At 38.9% G+C, this 24,533-nt stretch overlaps 1 protein-coding gene across 2 annotated transcripts in view; it reads left to right on the top strand.

The window, feature by feature from the left end:
• AFF4 (ALF transcription elongation factor 4) overlaps positions 1-24,533 on the top strand; it is an 86,833-nt gene that overhangs the window by 5,746 nt on the left and 56,554 nt on the right. Inside the window, exons 2-4 of one of the 2 annotated variants that reach the window (XM_045892550.3) lie at positions 19,907-19,998; positions 20,475-20,601; positions 22,967-23,761. In XM_045892550.3, the coding sequence (XP_045748506.2) occupies positions 20,479-20,601; positions 22,967-23,761 (918 nt within the window). In that variant the 5' untranslated portion in view covers positions 19,907-19,998; positions 20,475-20,478. The remainder of the gene's footprint in view (positions 1-19,906; positions 19,999-20,474; positions 20,602-22,966; positions 23,762-24,533) is intronic. The other variant, XM_045892542.3, reaches the window with a different exon arrangement.

Raw genomic sequence — 24,533 nt, 5'->3', positions numbered from 1 at the left:
TGCTTACTCCTTTACCTCTTCTCTGCTAGCTTTTGTTTTAAAGATTTTATTTATTTATTTGAGAGAGAGAGGAGAGAGCATGATCAGGGGGAGGGGCAGAGAGAGAAGGAGACTCCCCACTGAGCTGGGAACCCAACATGGGGCCAGATCCCAGAATCCCAGAATTATGACCTGAGCTGAAGGCAGAAGCTTAACTGACTGAGCCACCCAGGCACCCTCTGCTTGCTTTTGTTAACCGTTTTCTCCTTGATACTGTTTTCTTCCTTGACTTTTATGACTCCCTTTTCTGCCTTTCTGCCTACCAGTTACTTTTTTGCAGACTGTTAATTCTGCTAATCCCTTGATATCGATAGTTCTGGATTTTAGCCTTGGCATTCTTGATTTCACTCGTGTGGGTGATCTCATCCATTTATATTGCTTCAGCTACCATCTTTAAGTGTTTTGTGGGAACCAGAACTCTTTCATTCAACTGAATACCTCCCTTTAGATTGCTCGTAGGGACGTTGTTTTAGTTAGGAGAGTGACATACATAACTTAAGCAAAAAAGAATTTGTTGAGAACATATCAGGTATCCAGTGAATTCTAAGAAAGGCAATCAACCCATAGGAGGATAGCTAGAACTCAGGAACAGGTGGATCCAGGGGCTGCAGATGTGGTTAGGAATATCTCTTTAGGGACGCCTGGGTGGCTCAGTTGTTAAGCATCTGCCTTCGGCTCAGGTCATGATCCCAGGGTCCTGGGATCAAGCCCCTCATTGGGCTCTCTGCTCTGCAGGAAGCCTGCTTCTCCCTCTCCCACTCCCCCTCCTTGTGTTCCCTCTCTCGCTGTGTCTCTCTGTCAAATAAATAAAATCTTTAAAAAAAAAAAAAAAGGAATGTCTTTATTGCTCAGTAGATGCTCTTTGTGTGTTCAGTTAGTTCTCCCTTGTTACAGACCAACTTTAACACTTATTAATGTCTTTTGAGTTGTAAATTTTACATCTGTTACTATCAGAGACTGTCTTGACTCTCAATCCCAGTTCCAGGAAAAGGACTCATTAGGTTATATGTCCACCTCTGGACCACAGGGGGCTACACTGTAATAACATGCTCTAACTGCAGCATTCCAGAGAAGTGGAATAAAAGGCACTCTAAAACATAGTTGTCCCCCTCATTCATTCCATGGCTATTTAATACACACACAGCCCTACTTTTTCTTATATTTATATATTTAGTATTTTTTAACCATACTCTTAACTATCTGTATATACCAGCAAATACCCTCAACTCTTCAATGGAGACAACCCAAATTCTATCTCGCTAACACGTCCAGAGGTCATTGTTCTCTGAGTCCAGATTCGAAAGGTGATATCCTTCGTTAATTGGGTCTAGATATGCTTCGTCAATGTCTGAAAATTATGGGCTAAATACTAAATTTAATCATCCCTGACATAACTGATACACAGTTGTGGAAGAAAAAAACAACAAAACTAAAACTCTTAGGGAGGGGATGGGAGGGGAGAGGAAGGCATCATTGTTCCAAAACTAGTACCATATCTTGCTGGGCAGGTACAGTGTAAGGTAAATGTTAAAACCAGCCAGTTACATGGGCCTTCATTTGTTGACCTACTTCCTTGCAAATGGAGTGAGTTCTTTGGTAAGCCAAATGAAGATTTTCAGTTCTGTCAGCTAGGATTATTTTCCTTGTCTATTGTCTTAAGGTTAACACTGAGGATATCTGGAAGTTTTATGGGAAGGCAGTTATGTGTTGTGTTATGTATCCTTAGCACAAGGATCAGTAAACTATGGTTAATAGGCCCAGTGCTCCCTTTTGTATGGCCTGTGAACTGAAAGTGGTTTTTACATTTTTAAATGGTGAGAAAAAATCATAATATTTTGTGGCCTGTGAAAATTGTAGGAAAGTCAAATTTCAGTGTCCATAAATAAAGTTTTAGTAGAACACAGATAACATACCCATTTGTTTCTGTATTGTTTGTAGCTCCTTTTGCTGCCACCATGACAGAGTGTGGTGACTGTAGGGCCTACAAAGCCTAAAATATTTACAATGTGGCTTTAAAAACGTTTGTCAACTCCTGTCTTAGCAGATCTGTGGTGGGTGCTTGGGTTTGAGGACTGTTTTAGGATTGAACAGTTAGTTACACAGTCCCTATTTACTGTGGTGGTAGTTAGGGTTTTTTGATTGTAGAATGTGTGTGTGTGTGTGTATGAATAGATATAAATAAATTAAATATATATATATAGGGGCGCCTGGGTGGCTCAGTATGTTAAACATCTAACTCTTGATTTTGGCTCAGGTCGTGATCTCAGGGTTGTGGGATCAGGCCACATCAGGCTCCACGCTCAGTGGGATGTCTGCTTGGGATTCTCTCTCTCCCTCTCCCTATGCCCCTTTCCCCCACCCCATGCACTCTCTCTCTCTCTCAAATAAATAAATAAATCTTTTTAAAAATATGTATATATGTACGTATAAAGCAGGTGTGGTCTGGGCATTGGCTTAGCTTTAGTTAGGGATTCAGACTTCATTGAACCCTTCAACTGTAACCTGAAGGTAGTGTAAACAGGGGCAAGAATTTCCAGAAAAGCTGGGGGAGAGGTAAGGCTAGAAGCTGATCAGGTAGTTTCTATAAGTGTTCATTATGTACAAATTAACTCTACAAATTAATCCTCTAACCCCCAAGTCTTCCACTTTTCCTGCCTTCGGGAAGGTAGCACTATCATTGCTTTTTCCAGAAACCTGCAACTTGTCCTTGATTCCTCTGTTTTACTTGTCACATCTGGCTGGTTCCAAGATTCTACTTCCTTAACATCTTTGAATCTAAACCCTTTCTCTACAATATCTACATTTCTAGTATTACTGCCTTAATCCAGGCTTTCATTTCTCACCAGGATTGATTATTCCAACAGCCTTCTCATTTGCTTCCTTACTTCTAGTAAAATGATCTACTCCACCCTGTATCATAGTAGTTTTTCCCTCTAAAATACAAGTCTGATTTCATCACTTATCTTCTTAAAACTCCTTAGTAGTGTTTGATTTTCTGTAGTATTCTTCTAACAGAGATTCTGCCAACATTAATGAGTTTTATGTTAACTTCTGAAGCACTCCTTTTAGCCAGCTACTCCCTTAGGAGTTTGTTGCTATGTTTAGATTTTGTTTATGATTGTGTGTGTGCCAAGTTATAATGCATTGTACTAATGATTTTGCAGTGGCTCAGACAAGGAGAGATGGTAAATAAAACTGGATCATGTCATGGTAGGTTGTTAATATAGGCAGGCCAAACCCAAAAGAACCCTGGCATTGTACTTAGCCTCATGTTTTCACTGTGAAATGTATCTGCTGGATCCCCTCTATATAATTAATCAGTGTGAAACAGTTTGTTTGCAGTATCAGTGTTTTGTTCCAAACCTCAGCAGTGATTATATTAAACACACATTTATGTAGATTTCAGTAAGGTACTAAACCACAAATGGACAAGATTGCGGGAGTTAACAAGTGAGGCTTCTTTAAAATTGACATTTAAGGACTGCTAGCTGGTATGGTAGTATGTGGTTGTAGTTCCCTAAACTAGGAAATAAACATTTGCAGTTTAAATCCATTTAGTATAACATATTTGTAAGCATTTTCTTCATTAGAATTATTGAAGTCATGTTATAGAAGTGGTTTAATAATATAGAACCAGACCTGAGACTGCCTGTTCCAGGATGGAATACATCATTGGTCTAGTTTCTATAAAATAACATAATCTGTTACATTAATGTTATTTTAAATTTGTTTTGTATTTAATTTTTAAAATTTCGGTTTTATAGTTGCATAAGAGCTATAAACATAAAGAGTTCATACCTAATTTTATATTTACTATTGTTAACAGAATAAAGTCCACATTCAAGATCTAGGAGATTTTGTTTTCTTTGAATAGTTTAGATCTGAGAAACAAACCCCACAGGTCTAGTCTGCTCCCATATATCTCTCCAGTCTTACCTTTTATTTTGTACTCCCCCAGCCCTATTTTCCAACTACACTTGATCTGCCTCTTTTCCCTGTGTGTGCTGTGCTCTCTCTTCTGGTGGTTGCACTAGTTCTCTCTGCTTAGAACCAACCTCCCTCCCTCTCTTCCCTTCTTCCTGCCTTACCTTCCTCCTTCCCTCTGGCCATTTTTCTCTAGTCAGACTAGCTGCAACCAAATCTTGGAGATGAGGGTTACTTTAATTTTTTTTGGTTTATATCCTTGGCATTAGCCCAGTGTCTGGCACAGTAAACACATTGGTTAAGTAATTGTTGAATGAACTAGAATGTTAACATGTACTTTATATATAGTATAGGTCTATACTGAAGAGATAGGTTTTAAAATTGGAATTGTAAAGCCTTCAGAATTCCTTCCGAATTCTGTTTAAATATGTTACAAGTCTGAATTAGAAAATATTTTGAGGGGTGCCTGGGTGTCACAGTCGGTTAAGCATCTGACTCTTTGTTTTAGTTCAGGTCATGATCTCAGTGTCCTGAGATCCGAGCCCTGCGTTGGGCTCTGCTCAGCATGGAGTCTGCTTGCAACTCTGTCTCCTTCCCTTCTGCCCCTCCCCAATGTGCACGCGCGCTCTCTCTCTCTCTCTTAAATAAATAAATCTTTGTTAAAAAGTAGATATACTTTTTAATCTCACTCACAATTTGATCTTTCAAAGTAAATATTCTTTGTGCCATGATAAATAACTCAATTTATGAATTTCTGTTCCAATGATTAAAGAGCAATAGCCTTAAATGGCCTTAACCTTCTTAAAGCAGTATTCCTGTTTACATTTTAGTAGAACCTTATTAACAGAATATAGGATAGGGGTGCCTGGGTGGCTCAGTCATTAAGCGTCTCCCTTCAGCTCAGGTCATTTTCCTGGGGTCCTGGGATGGAGCCCCGCATCAGGCGCCCTGCTCAGCAGGAAGCCTGCTTCTCCCTCTCCCACTCCCCCTACTTGTGTTCCCTCTCTCGCTGTGTCTCTCTCTGTCAAATAAATAAATAAAATCTTAAAAAAAAAAAAATTCTAACAACATAGGGTAGTTAGGACTGGGGCTGATTTAAATTCATAAGCTTTGAGCATAGGCTTTTTTCATTCAGTACATTAGCTTTTTCCCTCCCACATTTATTTTTTTATTTTTATATTTTAAAGATTTTATTTATTTACTTGACAGAGAGAGACACAGCGAGAAAGAGAACACAAGCAGGGGGAGTAGGAGAGGGAGAAGCAGGCTTCCTGCCGAACAGGAAGCCTGATGCGGGGCTCTATCCCAGGACCCTGGGATCGTGACCTGAGACGAATAACGACTGAGCCACCTAGGTGCCCCCCTTCCACATTTTATATAGTATTCTGAGGAACTAAATATATTTCAGGAAATCCAGGTACTTTGTTGCCACCTGTCTTTCACATGTGCAAATAATGATGAAATTATTGAGGTAATTCCTTTTTAGTGTAAACTCCAAGGAACCTTTGCTGTATAGTGTTTTTAAACTTTTGTTTAATGTGCTATGTGCCTTTTTAAGTAAAAAAATTGCTTTTATTTTGCAGTTTGGACTTGTATTATTTTCTTTTGGCTTCCTCAGGTACTACAAATCTAAGCAGCCTCATGGTGCTCTGTTGAACAGATAATTTCTTTCTGGATGTTGCAGACTGAAACATTCAGTTTTTACACCTCAGTTTGCCAAGTATGATTCTGAGATTTTACAGTCTAGCACTTACATTTGGTGAACATTTGAAAGTACAGGGTTTAAGTAAAAATAGAAATTGATCATTTCTGTACATGTGTTTTTTTATCTTGAACATATGTTGTTTTCCTTTTAGATAAACTCTTGTAGAAAAATTCCTTTAAAAGCAACAGAATTCATTTAGTATCAATATTAATGCTTTTATTGGATTGATAATATATTCAATGCGGTAAAAGGAAGGCCTACTCTCTTCTTTTTTTTTTTTTTAAAGATTTTATTTATTTGAGAGAGAGAATGAGAGACAGCACGAGAGGAAAGAGGGCAGAGGGGGAAGCAGACCCCCCCGCTGAGCAGGGAGCCCGATGTGGGACTCGATCCCGGGACTCCAGGATCGTGACCTGAGCCGAAGGCAGTCGCTTAACCAACTGAGCCACCCAGGCGCCCTGGCCTGCTCTCTTCTTGGTACCAGATATAACCAAAAGTCTTAGGAAATGGGAGACTATCTGTGGGTAGAAAACGAGGGGTGACATCATCTTCTGAAACCCAACTTTTAGTGAGTATTCCCACTGACTTTTTGACTCTTGGGACAGTAACGCTACAGTTGTGATCTTTATAAAATTCATCACTTGTTTTGAGTATCTGTTGTATGCCTGCCACTCTGTAAAGCACTGGAGGGGAAAGAGGGTTAAGTTCAAAGATACCTATAGTTCTTACTCTCTTAGAGGCTTATAATAAGGAGATGACTAGGGAGGGCAGATAGAATAGCAACAAATAATCCTAATGTAAGGCAAGTGTTAAGTGCCAAATGAGATACAAAGAAATGCTTTGGGAAGTAAGTAATTTTAGTGACGGAGGAACCTTGGAGGGCTTCTTGAAGGAAGTGGGATATGTGGTAAACTTTGAAATGTATGTATTTAGAAATGGGGAGAAGGAAGGACATTCTAATTAGAAGGACTAGTTTGAGTAAAGATCTGGATCTGAACGTGTGTAGGTTATTTTCAGGCTCAGATAAACCCTGAAGGTGTTATAGAAATGGCTGAGAATTGAACTGTGGGCAGTTTTAAATCCTGGGATGAGAACTTTGGACTTAGATTTTTCATAGAGCTTGGAGTTGTTGATGACTTTTAAGCAGAAGAATGTCTTGAGTAGTTCTGTTTTATGAAGATATAAAAGTAATTATCAATGCATACATTACAGAAGTTTCCAATAAGAGACCTTTGTGGGTTTTAGATATTTGCGTGCTTTTAAAGTAAGAAGCTGAGTCAAAAGGTTGTTTTCTTCTTTATAAAAGGAACTGTAAGCTCTCAATTTTAACTATTCTCTCCGCCCATTTATTCATCTTCCAAGATGAAAATAGACTTCTCAATTTATTTGTCCATATGCTTTGGTAGTAACAATTTTTGAGACAAGTTTAAACTAGTTAAATTTCATTTACATGTATCTCAAATATTAGTAAAAGCACAAGAAGTATATTTGATTTGGTTTTGATTCTAAAATAGCTACATGGCTTGTAAAACCGTGCAGGACTACTAGGAGAAGAAGCCTGTAGTATTATTATTGAGAGAAACATTATCTAAAGGGAGGCAGCTGCTTACAAGTAATATGAATAGTCATATGCTTACCCTTAAGTGTGAGCATATTTGTATATGTAATAAACATTTCTTTTCTTGAATTGAGGTTTAAAGTTGTCTAATATTTTTATTTTATTTTATTTTAAGTAGGCGCCACACCCAACATGGGTCTTAAAGCCACAACTCTGAGATTAAGAGTCACAGTCTCTACCAACTGAGCCAGAGAGGTGCCCCTGACCACTGTCTAGTGTTTTAAAAAGAATAGGTTTATCAGTAATCAGTTTGGAAAATACTGTTTCAAATTAGTTACTGCACAGTTGAATGTCTGCTTGATAATGTAACATACATTGATCGTGGTACTGTTTGGCCGCTAAGGTGAGGAAATAAAGTTTTGCTGTATCAGCAAAAGCTTCGAGAGGAAGTGAATTGAGTTATAGTTATAGAATCAGGTTGTATAGCTTGACAGGTGAGTAAAGAAATGTGTTTCAATTCTGGTTGATCTAAAATAATGCAAATGTTGGGCGCCTGGGTGGCTCAGTTGGTTAAGCGACTGCCTTCAGCTCAGGTCATGATCCTGGAGTCCCGGGATCGAGTCCCGCATCGGGCTCCCTGCTCAGCAGGGAGTCTGCTTCTCCCTCTGACCCTGCCCCCCTCATGCTCTCTATCTCATTCTCTCTCTCAAATAAATAAATAAAATCTTTAAAAAAAAAAAATTTAAAAAATAAAATAAAATAATGCAAATGTTAAGTGTCTGCTGAATTAAAATTTGTTGCAGATGGTGTCTGATTTTAGTGTAATTATGAGTATTAGTTATTCCAATTTTGAAATACTGGTATTTTGTGGTATCAGGTAAAGACTATCATGATCTTCAGGTATTATTTTGTAGTAAGTGAGATAACTGTTCCTTTCTAACCAGGCCATGAAGTTCATTAGTTTACTTACAAGTCATTGTCCACTAGGTTATGTTTTAGGTATGCATTGCTGCACACAATACACATTCCCTGATCATCATCTAGTGGGAGAGGAAATATTAATGACCATCAAAAGAAGTGTATAGTTAATTGTGATAAAGTACTATGAAGGAAAAGGGAGTTGTCCACATGAATTTCCTGAAGCTGAAAAGAGCACTACAAGTTCAGATAAATAAATACCGACCGACCCTTGGTGGGAACTGGGAAGGGAGGGTCGTAAGATATAAAATAAATCTGATGAGATAGGTGGGAGTCCCATCAAGTAGGAAGTCAGATCATTGCTTTGTAGGCCGTATCAAGGACTTAAAGTTTATCCTAACGTAAATGGAAAGCTTGTTAAAAATTTTTAAGCAGGGGTTGGGTGACCCGATCTGGTTTGTGTTTTAAAAAGATCACTTTGGCTGCTGTATGAAATATGAATTAGCTAGAGAACAGGGGAACCAAGAATCCAATTAGAAGGCATTTGTTCAAGCTTTAAAGTGATGACTTGTTTTGAACAGTGGCTGTGGAGAAAGTAGTAAACAGATAAATTCAAAATATATTTAGGGAGGGGACGCCTGGGTGGCTCAGTTGGTTAATAGGCATCTGTCTTCTGCTCAGGTCATGATCCCAGGGTCCTGGGATCGAGTTCCTACAAAGGGCTCCTTTCTCGGTGGGGGACCTGCTTCTCCCTCTGCCTACCGCTCCTCCTGCTTGTGCATGCTCTCTCTCTCTCTCTGACAAATAAGTAAAGTCTTAAAAAAAAAAAAAAGGGCACCTGGGTGGCTCAGTTGCTTAAGCAACTCCCTTCAGCTCAGGTCACGATCCCGGAGTCTGGGATCGAGTCCCGCATCTTCCTGCTCAGTGGGGAGTCTGCTTCTCCCTCTGACCCTCCCCCTCTCATGCTCTCTCTCTCTCTCTCTCTCAAATAAGTAAATAAAATCTTTAATATATGTGTACTTTGCGTATATATTAATATATATATATTCAAAGAACATGAGCAAACAGGTTCTTTATCTCAAAAGAGAAAGTGTGATAATAGTGTGTATTTGGGTATTTTTATTGTAGGAATATAGATAGTATTTTTTTTTTTTAAGATTTTATTTATTTGACAGAGAGAGACACAGCGAGAGAGGGAACACAAGCAGGAGGGGTGGGAGAGGGAGAAGCAGGCTTCCCGTCGAGCAGGGAGCCTGATGCGGAACTCGATCCTAGGACTCTGAGATCATGACCTGAGCCGAAGGCAGACGCTCAACGACTGAGCCACCCAGGCGCCCCTATAGATAGTATTTTAAGCCATGAGATTGAAGGGAAAGAATGTAGACTGAATCAGAGTAAGACCCATGGCTGAGCACAGAGAAGTACCGGTTTCTGAGAAGTTTGGTAGGTAGAATGCGAGGAGACAGAGGTGATGGGATAACTGGGAGGGCTGGGGTTACAGAAGCCAAGAGTGTATTAAGGAGTGGGCCTGGGTGTTTACTTCCTGCCTTTGATGCTGTGTTGCGGTCCAAGTTGAGTGAGCTTTGGAGGTATCCAGAGGAATTCCAGTGTTTGCTGCAGTAACCTCGTCAGCCCGCCAAGAGGGTGAACATTTGACTTCCACTTGAATTAAATCGGATTTAAAAAAAAATATTTTATTTATTTAATTGAGAAAGAAAGAGCATGAATGGGGGAGGGGGCAGAGTGAGAAGCAGACTCCCCACTGAGCAGGGAAGTAGAGAATCCCCAAGAGTCCTTTTGAGAAGCTTGGCCATGAACGAGAACAGAGAAGAGATAGAGTGATATCTGGAGGAGAGATACAGGGTTGGGGAAGTCGTTTTATTTTTTTAAAGAAGAATATGCTTTTTTTTTTTTTTTTAAGAAGAATATGTTTGAATGCTACTGGAAAGGATTCATGAGGGAGGGAGAAGTTGAAGTTGCTAGGGAGAAGTCAGTAATTGTTAAAGATCTAGGAGAAGATAGCAAAATGGGCATACTTGTTCTTTCACAGGAGAGAGAGAAGTTCTGTTTTTTAACCAGAGGAAAGAAGAGAAGGGATGCAGATACTGGTAGTTCGAGGAAAGTTGATTGATAAGAAGATTTCTCTCTTACCTTTTTTTTTTTTTTTGAGAGAGAGGGAGGGGTAAGTGGGGAGGGGCAGATGGAGAGGGAGAGAGAGAATCTCAAGCAGGCTCCATCCTCAGTGCGGAACCTGATCCTGGGCTCCATCCCACAAACCCATACAAACCCATGAGATCATGACCTGAGCCTGTATCAAGAGTCTGACACTTAACCAACTGCGCCACCTAGGCACCCCTCTCTCTCATCTTTAATATTCTATTTTTAGTCTTTGTCCAGTAAGACAAGGTCATTTGTGGAATGCAAGTTAGGAGAGAGAGTCCTAGGACTCCATGAAAATATTTGTGAGGAATAGGAAAGAGCATCCATCTGCAAAAGATAGTAAAATTTGGGGAAGCTTTGAGGGCCTAGTTGAGAGTGAGTTATGAAAAATGATTATGAGAAATTCAGTTAATATATAAAGATACGATGAAGAAAGCACAAGTAGTATAGAATTATCTTTACTTCCATGTGTTTCATGACAGTATTTTAAACCTAAAGGCTGTGGAAGTCTCATGACTGATGTTGGGGCAGAGGTCTTTCTCTGCAAAATAGTTTTGGGACCTGATGTTTTGTTACTAGTGGCTTTGATCTCCAGGTGTACAATCTTTGTTTCCCCGCCTTTTAGGAATTAACCTCTTCAGATTCATTGTGATCTTAGCTGAAGTCTCATTTAGACTTTTGGAGTTTAGATCATTTGATAATCTGGTAGTGGAATGGCTCTGTTTATCAGCAGCATAGTTCTAAGACAATAATTGAAAAAAACCGTCATAATAGGTTCTGAACACCACTTGTAAGAAGCAAGTTAAAGGTCACATTTTACTTTTTAAACTTTTTAAAATAAAAAAATTTAAAGTGTGCCTGGGTGGCTTAGTTGGTTAAGTGTCCGACTCCTGATCTCAGCTCAGGTCTTAATCTCAGGGTTGTGAGCGTGGAGCCTACTTAAAAAAAAATTAAATTTAAAATGCTATAAACTAATACATGTGTTTATTAAAAGATTACAGAAGATAAATTTCTGGCTCATTGGGAATGCACATTAAAACTTTACTGTGTGCTTACTGTAACTTTTACTGTAAAAGATATGTAACACAATATTTATTATTTTAATCATTTTAAGTATATAACTCAATGGCATTAAGTACATTCACAGTGTTGTGCAACCATCAACACTGTCTATTTACAGAATTTTTTTCATCATCCCAAACAGAATCTCTAAGCCCATTAAACCTAATTCCCCATTCCTCCTTATCCCCAGCTCCTGGCAACCACAATTTTACTTTCTCTCTGAGTTTGCCTTTTCTTTGAACCTCATGTAAGTGGAATCCTATAGTATTTGTCTTTTTCTGACTGGGTCATTTCACTTTGTGTAATATCCTCAAGGTTCATCCATGTTGTAGCATGTCAGAATGTCCTTTTTAAAGGCTGAATAATGTTCCATTGTATGTATATGCCACATTTTGTTTATCCATTCATCTTTTGATAGGCACTAGAGTTACTTCTACCTAGTGATTGTTGTGGATAGTGCTGCTGTGAACATGGGTGTACAAATATCTGAGTTCCTGCTTTCAGTTCTTTTGGGTATAGATTTAAGGAGTCTAATTGCTGGATCACATGAAATTCTGTGGTATACTTTTTGAGTAACCCCCAAACTCTTTTCCACTACAGCTGCACCATTTTACATTCCCACCAGCAATGCACAGGGTTCTGATTTATCAACATTCTTACCAACAGTTGTTATTTTTTTAATTTTAATTTTTTGAAAATAGCCAAAATGTGTGAATATGCAGTTCACAGAAGAAGAACTATAAATGGCTAAGTAACACACAAAATAGGTGCAATCTAACTATCAGGAAATTCAGTAGAATGCAGTTGACTGTGAGGGACTATCTGTGTGTGATTCTCCATTTTATCCCTAGCTCCTAGCACAGTGCCTAGCGATAGTAGATAGGCTCATATATTTGTTGAGTAAATGAAATTGGGTTTTTGCCCTCTTGGATTGGTGGCACAATTTAAAAAGACTCCAAATGCCTAGGATTGAAAATGTCATGATTAAAGTGCACAGTCTTGTATTTTGTTGGTGGGGTTGTCCATTGATACAATCTTTTTGGAAAGCAATCTAGTGATGTACATTAAAAGGGTATAGCATGTACCCTTTGACTCCGCAATTCCACATTTAGAAATTAATCTGAAACTAAAATAGTTTCATGTACAAACGTTCTGTAATGTTTGTAATACTAAATTCTGGACATAACCCAGTTATCTGTCAGGTGTTTTCTGGTTAAATGAATACTATACAGTCACTAAAAGAATGAAAAATCGTATGTCTTAATGTGGAATTAAGTTCATTGTTTATTAAACTTATTCTTAAATAAGAATTGTATGTGTAGTAATTTTTGCATGTATATGACTATATATGACTCTTCACACTATTGTTTATTTCAAGGGAGTGAAATTATTGGTGACCTTTAATTTCTACTTTATATTAACCATATTAGAGTTTTTGAGAAAGAGTATTACTTTTATAGTTGGAAAAACAAAACCATTAATGTTTATCTCTTTTGAAAAATGCGTAGGTGGAAGAATACGCCTTATTCACATTTATAGGAACAGCCAAAACATTTACTGAGGGCCAAGAAAGAAGATACAGCTAAATAGGGAGACCTCCTATTTCTTGTGTATGAAAACTGCGTATTCACATTTCAGTTTTCTGGTGTTTAGCTTGTTGAGAGTGTTAGTTGTCACATTCTGATGTTAGTTGAGTTAGTTGTATCTAATTTTTATCTGTATGCTCAGCACCTAACAATTCTTTTCTTTTTTTTTTTTTTAAGATTTTATTTATTTATTTGACAGAGAGAGACATAGCGAGAGAGGGAACACAGCAGGGGAAGTGGAAGAGGGAGAAGCAAGTTCCCTGCCGAGCAGGGAGCCCGATGCGGGGCTCGATCCCAGGACCCTGGGATCATGACCTGAGCTGAAGGCAGACACTCAGTGACTGAGCCACCCAGGCGCCCCAGCACCTAACAATTCTACTTCTGAATTTACCCTAAAGAAATAATGAAGTGGGGCGCCTGGGTGGCTCAGTTGGTTAAGCGACTGCCTTCGGCTCAGGTCATGATCCTGGAGTCCCGGGATCGAGTCCCGCATCGGGCTCCCTGCTCGGCAGGGAGTCTGCTTCTCCCTCCAACCCTCCCCCCTTTCATGCTCTCTCTCTCTCTCAGTCTCTCTCTCTCAAATAAATAAATAAAATCTTAAAAAAAAAAAGAAATAATAAAGTGATCTCAGTCATATTATATATGTTGTGTTGCATCTACTTATTCTCATATAACAGCAGTTATGGAAATTCCTCCAAGTTCATTGGCAAAGATATACCTCATTTGTTTTAATATACTATGGTTTAACTGTTAACTATTTTTCTCTTCTAATTATTTTCAGTTGTTTTACCACTAACAGTGCTTCAGTAAACATCTTTGTAGGTAATGGCAGTATAAGCCATAAGCTTATGAGGCTGCTGGGTTGAAGGGTTTTTATATATATATTTTTAAGATTTTATTTATTTATTTATTAGAGAGAGACAGAGAGAGAGGGAACACAAGCAGGGGGAGTGGGAGAGGGAGAAGCAGGCTTCCCGCTGAGCAGGGAGCCCGATTTGGGGCTCGATCCCAGGACCCTGGGATCATGACCTGAGCAGAAGGCAGACGCCTAACAACTGAGCCACCCGGGAGCCTCCCTTTTTTTTTTTTCCTGAGTTTGAAATATCACTTCACCATTTTAATGAGTATGTCATTTTAGAGATTTTATTTATTTATTTGAGAGAGCACGCGCGAGCACACAAGCAGGGTGAGGGGCAGAGGGAGAAGCAGACTCCTTGCTGGGCATGGATTCCAATGCGGGGCTTGATCCTGGGACTCCAGGATCATGACTTGAGCTGAAGGCAGACGCTTAACCGACTGAGCCACCCAGGCGCCCCAGTGACTATATCATTTTTGAAAAATACTTGGCTCTTACTGTTATTAAATAGAACATTTTATTTGTTTTCAAATTATTTTTATTTTTTTAAGTAATCTCTGTATCCACCGTGGGGCTCCAACTCAAAACCCTGAGATCGAGAGTTGCGTGCTCCACCGACTGAGCCCCTAGAACATTTTTTTAAAGATTTTATTTATTTATTTGAGAGAGAGAGAGATCACAAGCAGGGGGGAGTGGGAGAGGGAGAAGCAGACTCCCCACTGAACAGGGAGCCTGGTGCAGAACTCGATCCCAGGACCCTGGGATCATGACCTGAGCCGAAGGCAGACACTTAACCAACTGAGCCAGCCAGGTGCCCACCCCTAGAACATTTTAAATAAGACATTCTTTTCTCATTGAATTTGATTTGTTACCTGTTAAAATCCCGTGTATCTTTGAGTTTTTTTCTGGCTTCTATTTTTCAGATCATTTTGTTGATTTCTGTGCACTATCATGCTATTTTGATAATGATGATTTTATAGTAAATATTAATATCTACTATGACAAATTCTTCTTGTTCTCTCTTCAGTGCTAAGTATATGTCAGATGCTTATTGCACATTTATTAAATTAATAAATAGACTTAATAAATATTAAATCTTGCCTTAGATAAATTTGGCAGGCCTCTTTACTTTAGGGAAACTGAAGCTTGGCATGTTGATGGTGTCCCTTGCTAGCCAAGAATAGTATTACACTTTCTCAAGTGTAATAAACAGTGACGTAGAGGAGGAGTTGAGAATTGGATGATCAGTTTGAACATGGAGATAGGAAGGGGCACATGTTAGACATGAGAGAAATACGTTAAGCCCTGAGAAGAGACAGTTTATCTGATAGTAAATCCCAAGGCTGAAAAATGCTAGAAAAGACCGCTAGTACTCTACTATATAAACTTTCTCACCCTTTCCGTCCTTTATTTAAAAAAATTTCAAGCCTGGGTGGCTCAGATGGTTAAGCGTCTGCCTTTGGCTCAGGTCATGATCCCAGGGTTCTGGGATCAAGTCCCGCATCGGGCTCCCTGCTAGGCGGGGAGCCTGCTTCTCCCTCTGCCTCTGCCTCTCTCTCTGACTTTCATGAATAAATAAAACATTTAAAAAAAAATTTCAAACCTATAATATAGTGTATGTCTATATTCCTTTCACCTGGATATACCACTTGTCAATATTTTTATTGTAATTGTTGCTGCTGCTCCATTATTCTTGTCTGTTTGTCCTCTCCCTCCTTCCTGCCCCCCACCCTCCCTGCATGCAAGCACACACACACACACACTCTTCCTCTCTCTTTTTATCACTCACTATCTGCACACACTAGATCTATATTCAGATGGATGCTGAACCATTTGAGAGTTGCAGATCTGATGATGACATTTCACCCATGTATGTTTTGTACATCCTGAGAACCCAGAACATTCTCTTATATGACCAGATACAATTATCATAGTTCAAAAACTAAGCATTGATATGATTATCTGAAATACCATTCATATTCAGGTGTCCCAAAGTTTCCCTATAATGCCCTTCACAAACAGTTTTTCCTCCCTAGATACAGTATGTGTATCATGCATTGCCTTTAGTTGTTGTCTCTCCTTGAATATATAAGAATATAGAAGAAATCCCTAGCCTCTTTTTTTGTTTGTTTTCATGATACAGGCATTTTTGAAGAGTCCAGGCCAATTTTGCGGACTTAAGCTTTGTCTGCTTGTTCCTGATTAGATTCAGGTTAAATTTTTAGCGGAAAGAATACCTAGGTGGTGATATATCTTTAGTGTATCGCATCAGAAGGCACATGATATCATTTTATCGCATTATTGATAATGTTAAGTCTGATTGCTTGATTAAAGATATTGTTTCCTGTACTTCTCTATTTTAAAGATTTTTTTCTAATGGGTCTGTGGGATGATACTGAAGATTCCATTCCCCCCCCCAACTTTTTGCCCAGTGGTTTTGGCATTTATTGCTGGGGTTTTTTTTTTCCCATTGATGATTCTGGCCTCAATTATTACTTTAATGGTCACAAAAAAAGTGATTTTCTAATTCTTTTATTTCTTCTGCATTTATTAGTTGACATTCTTCTCTAAAGAAGGGCATTTACTCCCTGCTTTATTTCTCTTCATTTTATTTTTTTGCTATTATCACTCTGGACTCGGATTTGTGTTTTTTGGGGGGTTTTTGTTTGTTTTTTAAGATTTTATTTAATTTGAGAAGGAGAGAGAGCGTGAGAGAGAGTGCGTGTGCACAAGCCAGAGCACAAGAGCGCGGGGGAAGGAGTAGCAGACTTCCTGCTGAGCAGGGAGTTCCATGCTGGGCTCAATCCCAGGATGCTAGGATCTTGACCTGACCCGAAGGCAGCTGCTTAACCGACTGAACCACCCCGGCGCCCCTGTTTTTTGTTTTTTTAACTAGGCTCCATTCCCAACATGGTGCTTGAAAACTCATGACCCCAAGATCAAGAGTAGCACGCTCTACTGACTGAGCTAGCCACACGCCCCCCAGGGATTCTTTTTTTGCTCATTTGGTTATATTCCATTCTTGTCTTTATTTTGATGCTCATGTTTCTAAAGCTGACTGGTGAGAGCACCTTCAGTCTGGTTCCCGTGCCCTTTTGATGTCTCCATCTGTTTTTGTGAATTTTCTTGCTGTTGAAACAAGATGTTTTAAGATCTCTTCGGACTTCCTCTGCTGCAGCCTTGGAATGAACTATTTTTTCCAAGAAGTCCTATTCCACTTTAGTAGGAAATGATATTAGAAATCAGAATTTGGGGGGCGCCTGGGTGGCTCAGTCATTAAGCGTCTGCCTTCGGCTCAGGTCATGATCCCAGGGACCTGGGATCGAGCCCCGCATCGGGCTCCCAGATCAGCGGGAAGCCTGCTTCTCCCTCTCCCACTCCCCCTGCTTGTGTTCCCTCTCTGTCTGTCTGTCTCTGTCAAATAAATAAATAAAATCTTTTTTAAAAAAAATCAGAATTTGGGTGCTGAGCGTGCTTCTTTCTTCTGGTGTGTTCCTGCTCCTAGACTCTTTCAGTGTACAGAAATGGAGACTGTCTGTTTCTCTCGATCGGTAGATTGATAGAGATTTTTTAATATACAAGCATGTGTTCATAGTACTATTTCTAGCTCCTAATCCCCAAAAGTTATTTTTCTCCCTATTCCTTTGTATATTTGTATCCCTCATCTCTCATAGTAACATGCTTGGATCCTCAAAAATCTCAGTATACTCATTTGCTCCATTTTGTAGCAATGAAATTGCTACACCATTATGCTACACCATAGAATGTTGTTTGTAATAAATGTATCAACCTAATGTAAGTACTTGATGGACACTTAAAACAATTTACCTTAAGTAGAGGGAGAACTCTCCTTTCTACTTGCTAATATTCTTTTAAAAATTATTTTTCTGGTAGTCCCACAGATTTTGTTTTGTTGTAGCAATTAGCTAATTTTAACCGAATTCTTCTTCAGTATAGTAGTTGCAGATGTCCTGAGGGAAATGCTATGAAATAGGTTTGCCTATACAACAAAGATATATCTCAAACTGACTCATTTAAATTTCATGTTAATTTTAGGGGAGCTCACATTGATTACTGGAATTATTGCTTTGTGGCAAACTTTATCTTAGGCAGATACTAATGTTTAAAGACATGGGAGAAAAATGTGGATCTGATAAATTAGATGTGAAAATAAGGCAGATGAGAAAAAAATTAGAGAATAAGAGCTACAACTGGGATATTGGTTCTTATAAGCAGTCATTTAATTTTGTTCTGCTTCTTGGCAGTCTTTTTAAAAGGAATATTCAGTCAGATGACTTTCATTGTTTAAGAATAGAGAACACTTTTTTTTGGATTATAGGAGGAATTTTATTGTGGGAATCAGATCTATTTCTACAATAAATGTACAAGTGTTTCTTCTTTTTTTCCTGTAAAGATTTTATTTATTTGACAGAGAAAGGCACAGCGAGAGAGGAAACACAATCAAGGGGAGAGGGAGAAGCAGGCTTCCCACTGAGAAGGGAGCCGAATGCAAGGCTCAATCCCAGGACCCTGGGATCATGATCTGAGCCGAAGGCAGACGCTTAGTGACTGAGCTACCCAGGCACTCTGTACAAGTGTTTCTTGCATTATTTTAGCACTTTAATTAAATCATAGTTTAAGGAAGGCATTTCTTTTTTTAAGGAATTGAATTTAGGAAATGCAAGGAAATTAGTATTTAATATGCCCCTTAGACTCTTAGGATACAAATAACTTCATATGCAGCGGCACCATAGTTGCAGAGGTCTATCTGAAACCTGATTGTTAGTGATATACACTTACTAGTTGGTTCAAGTGTACTGGAGGATAATATACGTTCTTTGGTTTCACTCTCTGAATACCAAAGTATAGATATTTTCTAGTATTTATTAAAGAAGGAATCAAAAACTTTTTTTAAAAGATTTATTTATTTATTTTAGTGAGAGAGCGAGCGAGCAAGTGGGGATGGGAATGGGAGGGAGGGGCAGAGAGAGAGTCCCAAACACAAGTGGGGCCAGATTCATGTACCTGAGCTTGGATGCTCAACCGACTGAGCCACCCAGGCATCCCGAAAGAATCAAATACTTTTTGTGCTTCTGTGTGGTGCTAAGTACCAGGGAGACCAAAGAAAGCACATACTATTTCAATACCTCAAAATAGCTTATATTCTTGTCTAAGTTTATTAGAATATTATGCAAATAGAAAAAGCTGAAAATTCATTTGGAACACTTAGAATATTTTTTAAATATTAATTGCTTTGATAGTAAATTTTTACTTTTGAATGTTTACTTGCACTGTTCTAACCACCTAAGAATCCTCAAGAGTATATTGGTTTTACTGTCCATTCTTTTTTTTTTTTTTTTTTTAAGATTTTATTTATTTAAGAAAGAGAGAGTGCACGAACAGGGTTGGAGGGGGGAGTGAGGAGGGACAGAAGGAGAGGGAGAAGCCGACTCCGCACTGAGCAGGGAGCCTTACACAGGCCTCAGTCCCAGGACCCTGAGATCAGAACCTGAGCCAAAGGCAGATGCCTACCTGACTGAGCCAACCAAGCGCCCCTGCTGTCCATTGTGATTTTATAGTTACAGTTTCTTTCCAATCTTGATTTACTTTAATTTTCCGACTAGATTTGATTTATGAATCATAAGGCTAGAAATGCTCTACAAGTATAACCTGGTTTTTTCCTTCAGTCTCCACCAGGGCTCCCTGCGTCCCTGGCCCCTCTTCCCCTCAGACAAAACCAAGATAGATGGTTTACTCTAACTCCAGGGAAGAATGTTGCAGAGTCCCTGGTAATCCCTTATCCCAGGGTTCGACAACCTTTTTCATTATTATCTATTTAACCATAAGTCCCTGCCGCTATAAACAAACTATCTTCTTTAGTTTGTTCTTAGTGAAAATACCACATGCCGTAATGTTTATAGAAATGACACCCTCATTTTCTCCTCCATTCCAAAAGACTTTCTTTTTCAGTACAGTTTCAACTACTATTACTAACCCAAGTTAATTTTAGATTCTATTACTGAAAGCCTCAGTTTTGCCATTTATTGAGGTATTGATTGAAATATTACTGTATTTAGAGCAGAAATGTCGTTTTTTAGGGAATCTAGAGCAACAGCAAAGCTGAGGTCAAACTGCCATAAGGATGGACACCAAGGAAGCTGTGTTTGGGACAAAAAGAAATCAAGATAAGGTAGATGCAAAGTAGAGAAAAGCGCTGGACCCCGGGGGGGAGGGAGTGGTAGGTGGGAGCGGGTTTGTGCGCCACTGAAGGCAAAGAGTAGTTAGATTTCTGAAGAGGGGGCCGCAAAAGGCTTGTAGGAATCGTGATTTGGGCTGAAGTACAACCTTCCATCTATCTGAATGTTTAAGTTTTAACTGACTTTTAGCTAGCTGAATACTTAAAAATTGATAAGGTTAAGTGTTTCAATGGGGTGGATCCTAATACTCTGGGCTAGTGTTTACTATCTCAGTAGTCGTGCCAGACACTATTGGTATTAGTTGGTAAAACCATTACCAGTACCCAACTTCAGCACTAATGCCTGCTGCTACTTGGAAGTCGAAAGGGAATCTCCGAATGAAGCATTAAACTCACAAAATGAGTACAGAGCATTTTAATTTTGATTTTCCTTTTTGTGATTGATACAAAGATTGTGTTTCTCTTCTTAGCAACATGAACCGTGAAGACCGAAATGTGCTGCGTATGAAAGAACGGGAAAGGCGGAATCAGGAAATTCAGCAGGGCGAAGACGCCTTCCCACCTAGCTCTCCTCTCTTTGCCGAGCCATACAAAGTTGTAAGTAGTCCTGTGAATGGTTTTTTACCCCCAACAGTGTGACATTTTTGCTTTTCAAGTGTTTAAGCTTGAATTTTGATAGTAGAAAAGAGTTACTATCATATATTCCATTTAACATTTTTCCTTTCCTCTAAATGAGAATGTACACTTTTGGGGTAAACTTGTCATTGGAGTATAACATACATACAGAAAGGTACACAAAACAAGTGTTTTAGCTGAAAGATTTTCACAACATGAACAACTTTATATAATCAGTACCCAGATCAAGAAACAGTATGATTAGCATCCTAAAGTCATCCTCAAACCCAAATTTCCTCCCTTACCTCTGTTGCTATCTCATATTCTTGAAAATGTGGTCTGGATTAGCTCAGACATTGATATCTACATCCCAGGCTCTACTGCTAACCCTGGGCAGGCATTTCACCTTTCTGAATTAAATTAAAATTTTGTAAATGAGTATGGATCGTCTACTGTTTCTTACGTTCTTTTGGGTATAACATAATGTCAAAGACAACTTTTTCAGAGATTCTTTTGTTTCTCCCTTGTTTCTTGCCATTTGCTTACTTAGTTTACTAAATATTTAGATTACTAAATATCAGTGACTGCTACTGTATTTGAATAAATGTGTCTTCAGTATCAGTCCGGTTCCTTTTTCTGTTTTATACTAAATTATCTTTCTTTTTTATGGGCTTAATGAACAATATCCAATTTAGATTAAAAGCTTGTTGTCAGAGATGTTCAGTAAAGTGGACCAATAGCTATTTTGGTAACTATCATTGTACTTGATTTGGGATTACATAAAACACTGAACGATGTCACTTCTGATGACTAATGTGGCTGTAGTGGCCACAGATGTCTCTAATGTTTGATTTGGCTTTGGCTCGTTTGATCTACCCTTACATTTTGAAGACTTATACTGTGTATGATGGTATCGCAGCAGTAATGGCCGTTGGTTTATGGTGTGAGATGGAGAGTGTGTTAGACTTTTTTCTGATGAAATATAAATATAACAACATATTCTAGGTTTACCCTGGTAACATTTGGTGTTTGTAGAAGCTGTGAGATCTATAAAAGCCATTTTTAAAAAATATTTTATTTATTTATTTGAGAGAGAGAAAGAGAGACAGCACAAGCGGGGTGGAGAGGGAGAGGGAGAAGCAGACTCCTCACCAAGCAGGGAGCCCAGCGCGGGGCTCGATCCCGGGACCCAGGGTCAGGACCCGAGCTGAAGGCAGACCCTTAACCAACTGAGCTACCCAGACGCCCCATAAAAGCCATGTTTTACAAATTCTTAAGGATTTTCATTTAAAGGCAGTTACACTGACATCATTTATATGAGTGTAACATGATAACACGAAACCTGGGGTTTGGGATTAGGGATTAAAGGCATTTCACAAAAACTCCAGGAGTTTGGTCCAGAATCTTCAAATCATACAACCATTTATTTTGTAATTACATTTGATTCCTGAACTTGATGTTGTCTACAAATTGCTATATATTTCCCCCTCTTGTTTAATAGGGGTCAAACTGATTTTCAAATGATCTAAAGTCTTATCAGTTCATGCCAACCTCAGAATAAATAGTGGTTCTGTCTTGATTTCCTGTTTAATGCAATCAGTAAGCTTACACTCTTTCATGTTTGTGAACGTGAAAGAGTACTAAAGCTTGTGGATATTTTGGACTTTCTTATTATCCAAGAATGATTTTTAAAACCTACACTCTGTACCATTGACTTCAAAACTTGGAGTGTTTCTTGCTCAGAATTAATAGAATTAATATTTGAAACTTTATCAGTAGATTTTCCATTCTTAATTTGTTGTTGACTTTTATTAACTTAATTAGTCACAGTAACAGAAGGAATTAAAATTTTTTAAAAGGTCAGTTGGGTATAATATGTTTCATTAAATTTTTATTTCTCCTTTTAACTATAACATTGAACTCGAGGAATAAAATATTTTCCTACATTGCCAAAATAATGAGTGTTGGCTAATTTGCTCACCTAGAACTTAACTACATAAAGGCCCGTTACTTTTCCTGCTCTTCAAAAGATTTCTACTACTGTTTCAGTATATTTATTGGTGAAATTTGGATTTTTTTCCCTTCTGGAAACTTTTGTACATACTTCTCAATATCCTATAGAGTATTTGTGTTTTTGCATGAATGTTTTTCACTTTTGATGCATTTTTTCCACTATAAAAATTATATATCTGGAGTTTGCGTTTGAGATGTTAACCTTAAGGTATGAGATACAAGGCCTCCCTTTGAAAAACCCCTTTGCATTTGAAGTTTGGAAAGTCCATTTATAGAAGCATCTTTTAGTTCCCGTTATACTAATTCTATCGTTTTATTTTACAATTTTTTGTAGACTAGCAAAGAAGATAAGCTATCAAGTCGTATTCAGAGTATGCTTGGAAATTACGATGAAATGAAGGATTTCATAGGAGACAGATCTATACCAAAGCTTGTTGCAATTCCCAAGCCTACAGTACCGCCGACAGCAGATGAAAAATCGAACCCGAATTTCTTTGAACAGAGACATGGGACCTCTCATCAGAGTAGCAAATGGACTCCAGTAGGACCTGCACCCAGTACTTCTCAGTCTCAGAAACGGTCCTCAGGCTTGCAGAGTGGACACAGTAGCCAGCGGACCAGTGCAGGTGGCAGCGGTGGCACCAGCAGTGGTGGCCAGAGGCATGACCGTGACTCATACAGCAGTAGTGGAAGCAGTAATCGGAAAAAAGGCCAGCATGGGTCGGAACACTCCAAATCACGCTCTTCCAGCCCTGGAAAACCCCAGGCTGTGTCTTCATTAAGCTCCAGTCATTCCAGGTCTCATGGGAATGATCACCATAGCAAGGACCATCAGCGTTCCAAATCACCTCGGGACCCTGATGCAAACTGGGATTCTCCTTCCCGTGTACCTTTTTCAAGTGGGCAGCATTCAAATCAGTCTTTCCCACCTTCATTGATGTCAAAGTCCAGTTCAATGTTACAGAAACCCACTGCCTATGTGCGGCCCATGGATGGACAGGAGTCCATGGAACCAAAGCTGTCCTCTGAGCACTACAGCAGCCAATCCCATGGCAACAGCATGACTGAACTGAAGCCCAGTAGCAAAGCACATCTCACCAAGCTGAAAATACCTTCCCAACCATTGGATGTAAGTTACACATTTAGAGCCTTTTTAAAAATTTTTTAATTTATCCCATTTATTTTAGACAGAGAGCAGGGGGAGGAGCAGGGGCAAGGAGAGAGAGAACCTCCTGCCACCCCAAGATCTGGACCTGAGCGAAAATCAAGAGTTGGCCACTAAACCGACTGAGCCACCCAGGAGCCCTTTAGAGCTTTTAATATTACGACTCTGTGAAGCAGTTTACTATGAAATTATAATTGAACTTAAATTTTGTCTCAGTTTTAATAAGGTATAGATAAGTTTAAAAATAAGACTTGTGATTGACTCCAAAGTGATCAGTAGACCTGTTAGCTTCCCCTGTTGGGCAGTAGAGAAAATGTCATTCACTGTTTTGAAATATTCAGATGACAGTCGTAGAATAAAAGCATGATCTGTGAAATCAATACCTTAGATTTCCTCCTTTTGATTTTATGAAAGAATACGTCTTGTGTTCTTTTTTTTAAAAAAATAACTTGTATTCTCATTGTGATACTCATGAATGCGATGTGGGCTGTGGTTCATTGTAGTGAATGTTGGGATTTGGGGGGGGGGGCGTCCATCAAGATGGTAATGTTGTGTGGTTTGGATGCCATGAGTTTTTTTTCTCTGTTTGCACTTAAGGGTTTGAGACAGCTGCTCTAGATTCATAGTGGTGGTTTGAAATTTACAGTATTTATAACTGCATGCCAAAGCATCAGAATAACTAAAGAAATTGAGTATTCACTGTGAAATAGTTTAAGTTTTATCTTTTAAAAGAAAA

This window comes from Mirounga angustirostris, unplaced genomic scaffold (genome assembly GCF_029215605.1).
Source record: "Mirounga angustirostris isolate CCGP_5_RB_7025 unplaced genomic scaffold, mMirAng1.0.hap1 SCAF_7, whole genome shotgun sequence".
Classification (NCBI taxonomy): Eukaryota; Metazoa; Chordata; class Mammalia; order Carnivora; family Phocidae; genus Mirounga; species Mirounga angustirostris.
Note: the sequence above shows the minus strand (reverse complement) of the source record. Positions and strands in the feature narration are given on the sequence as shown.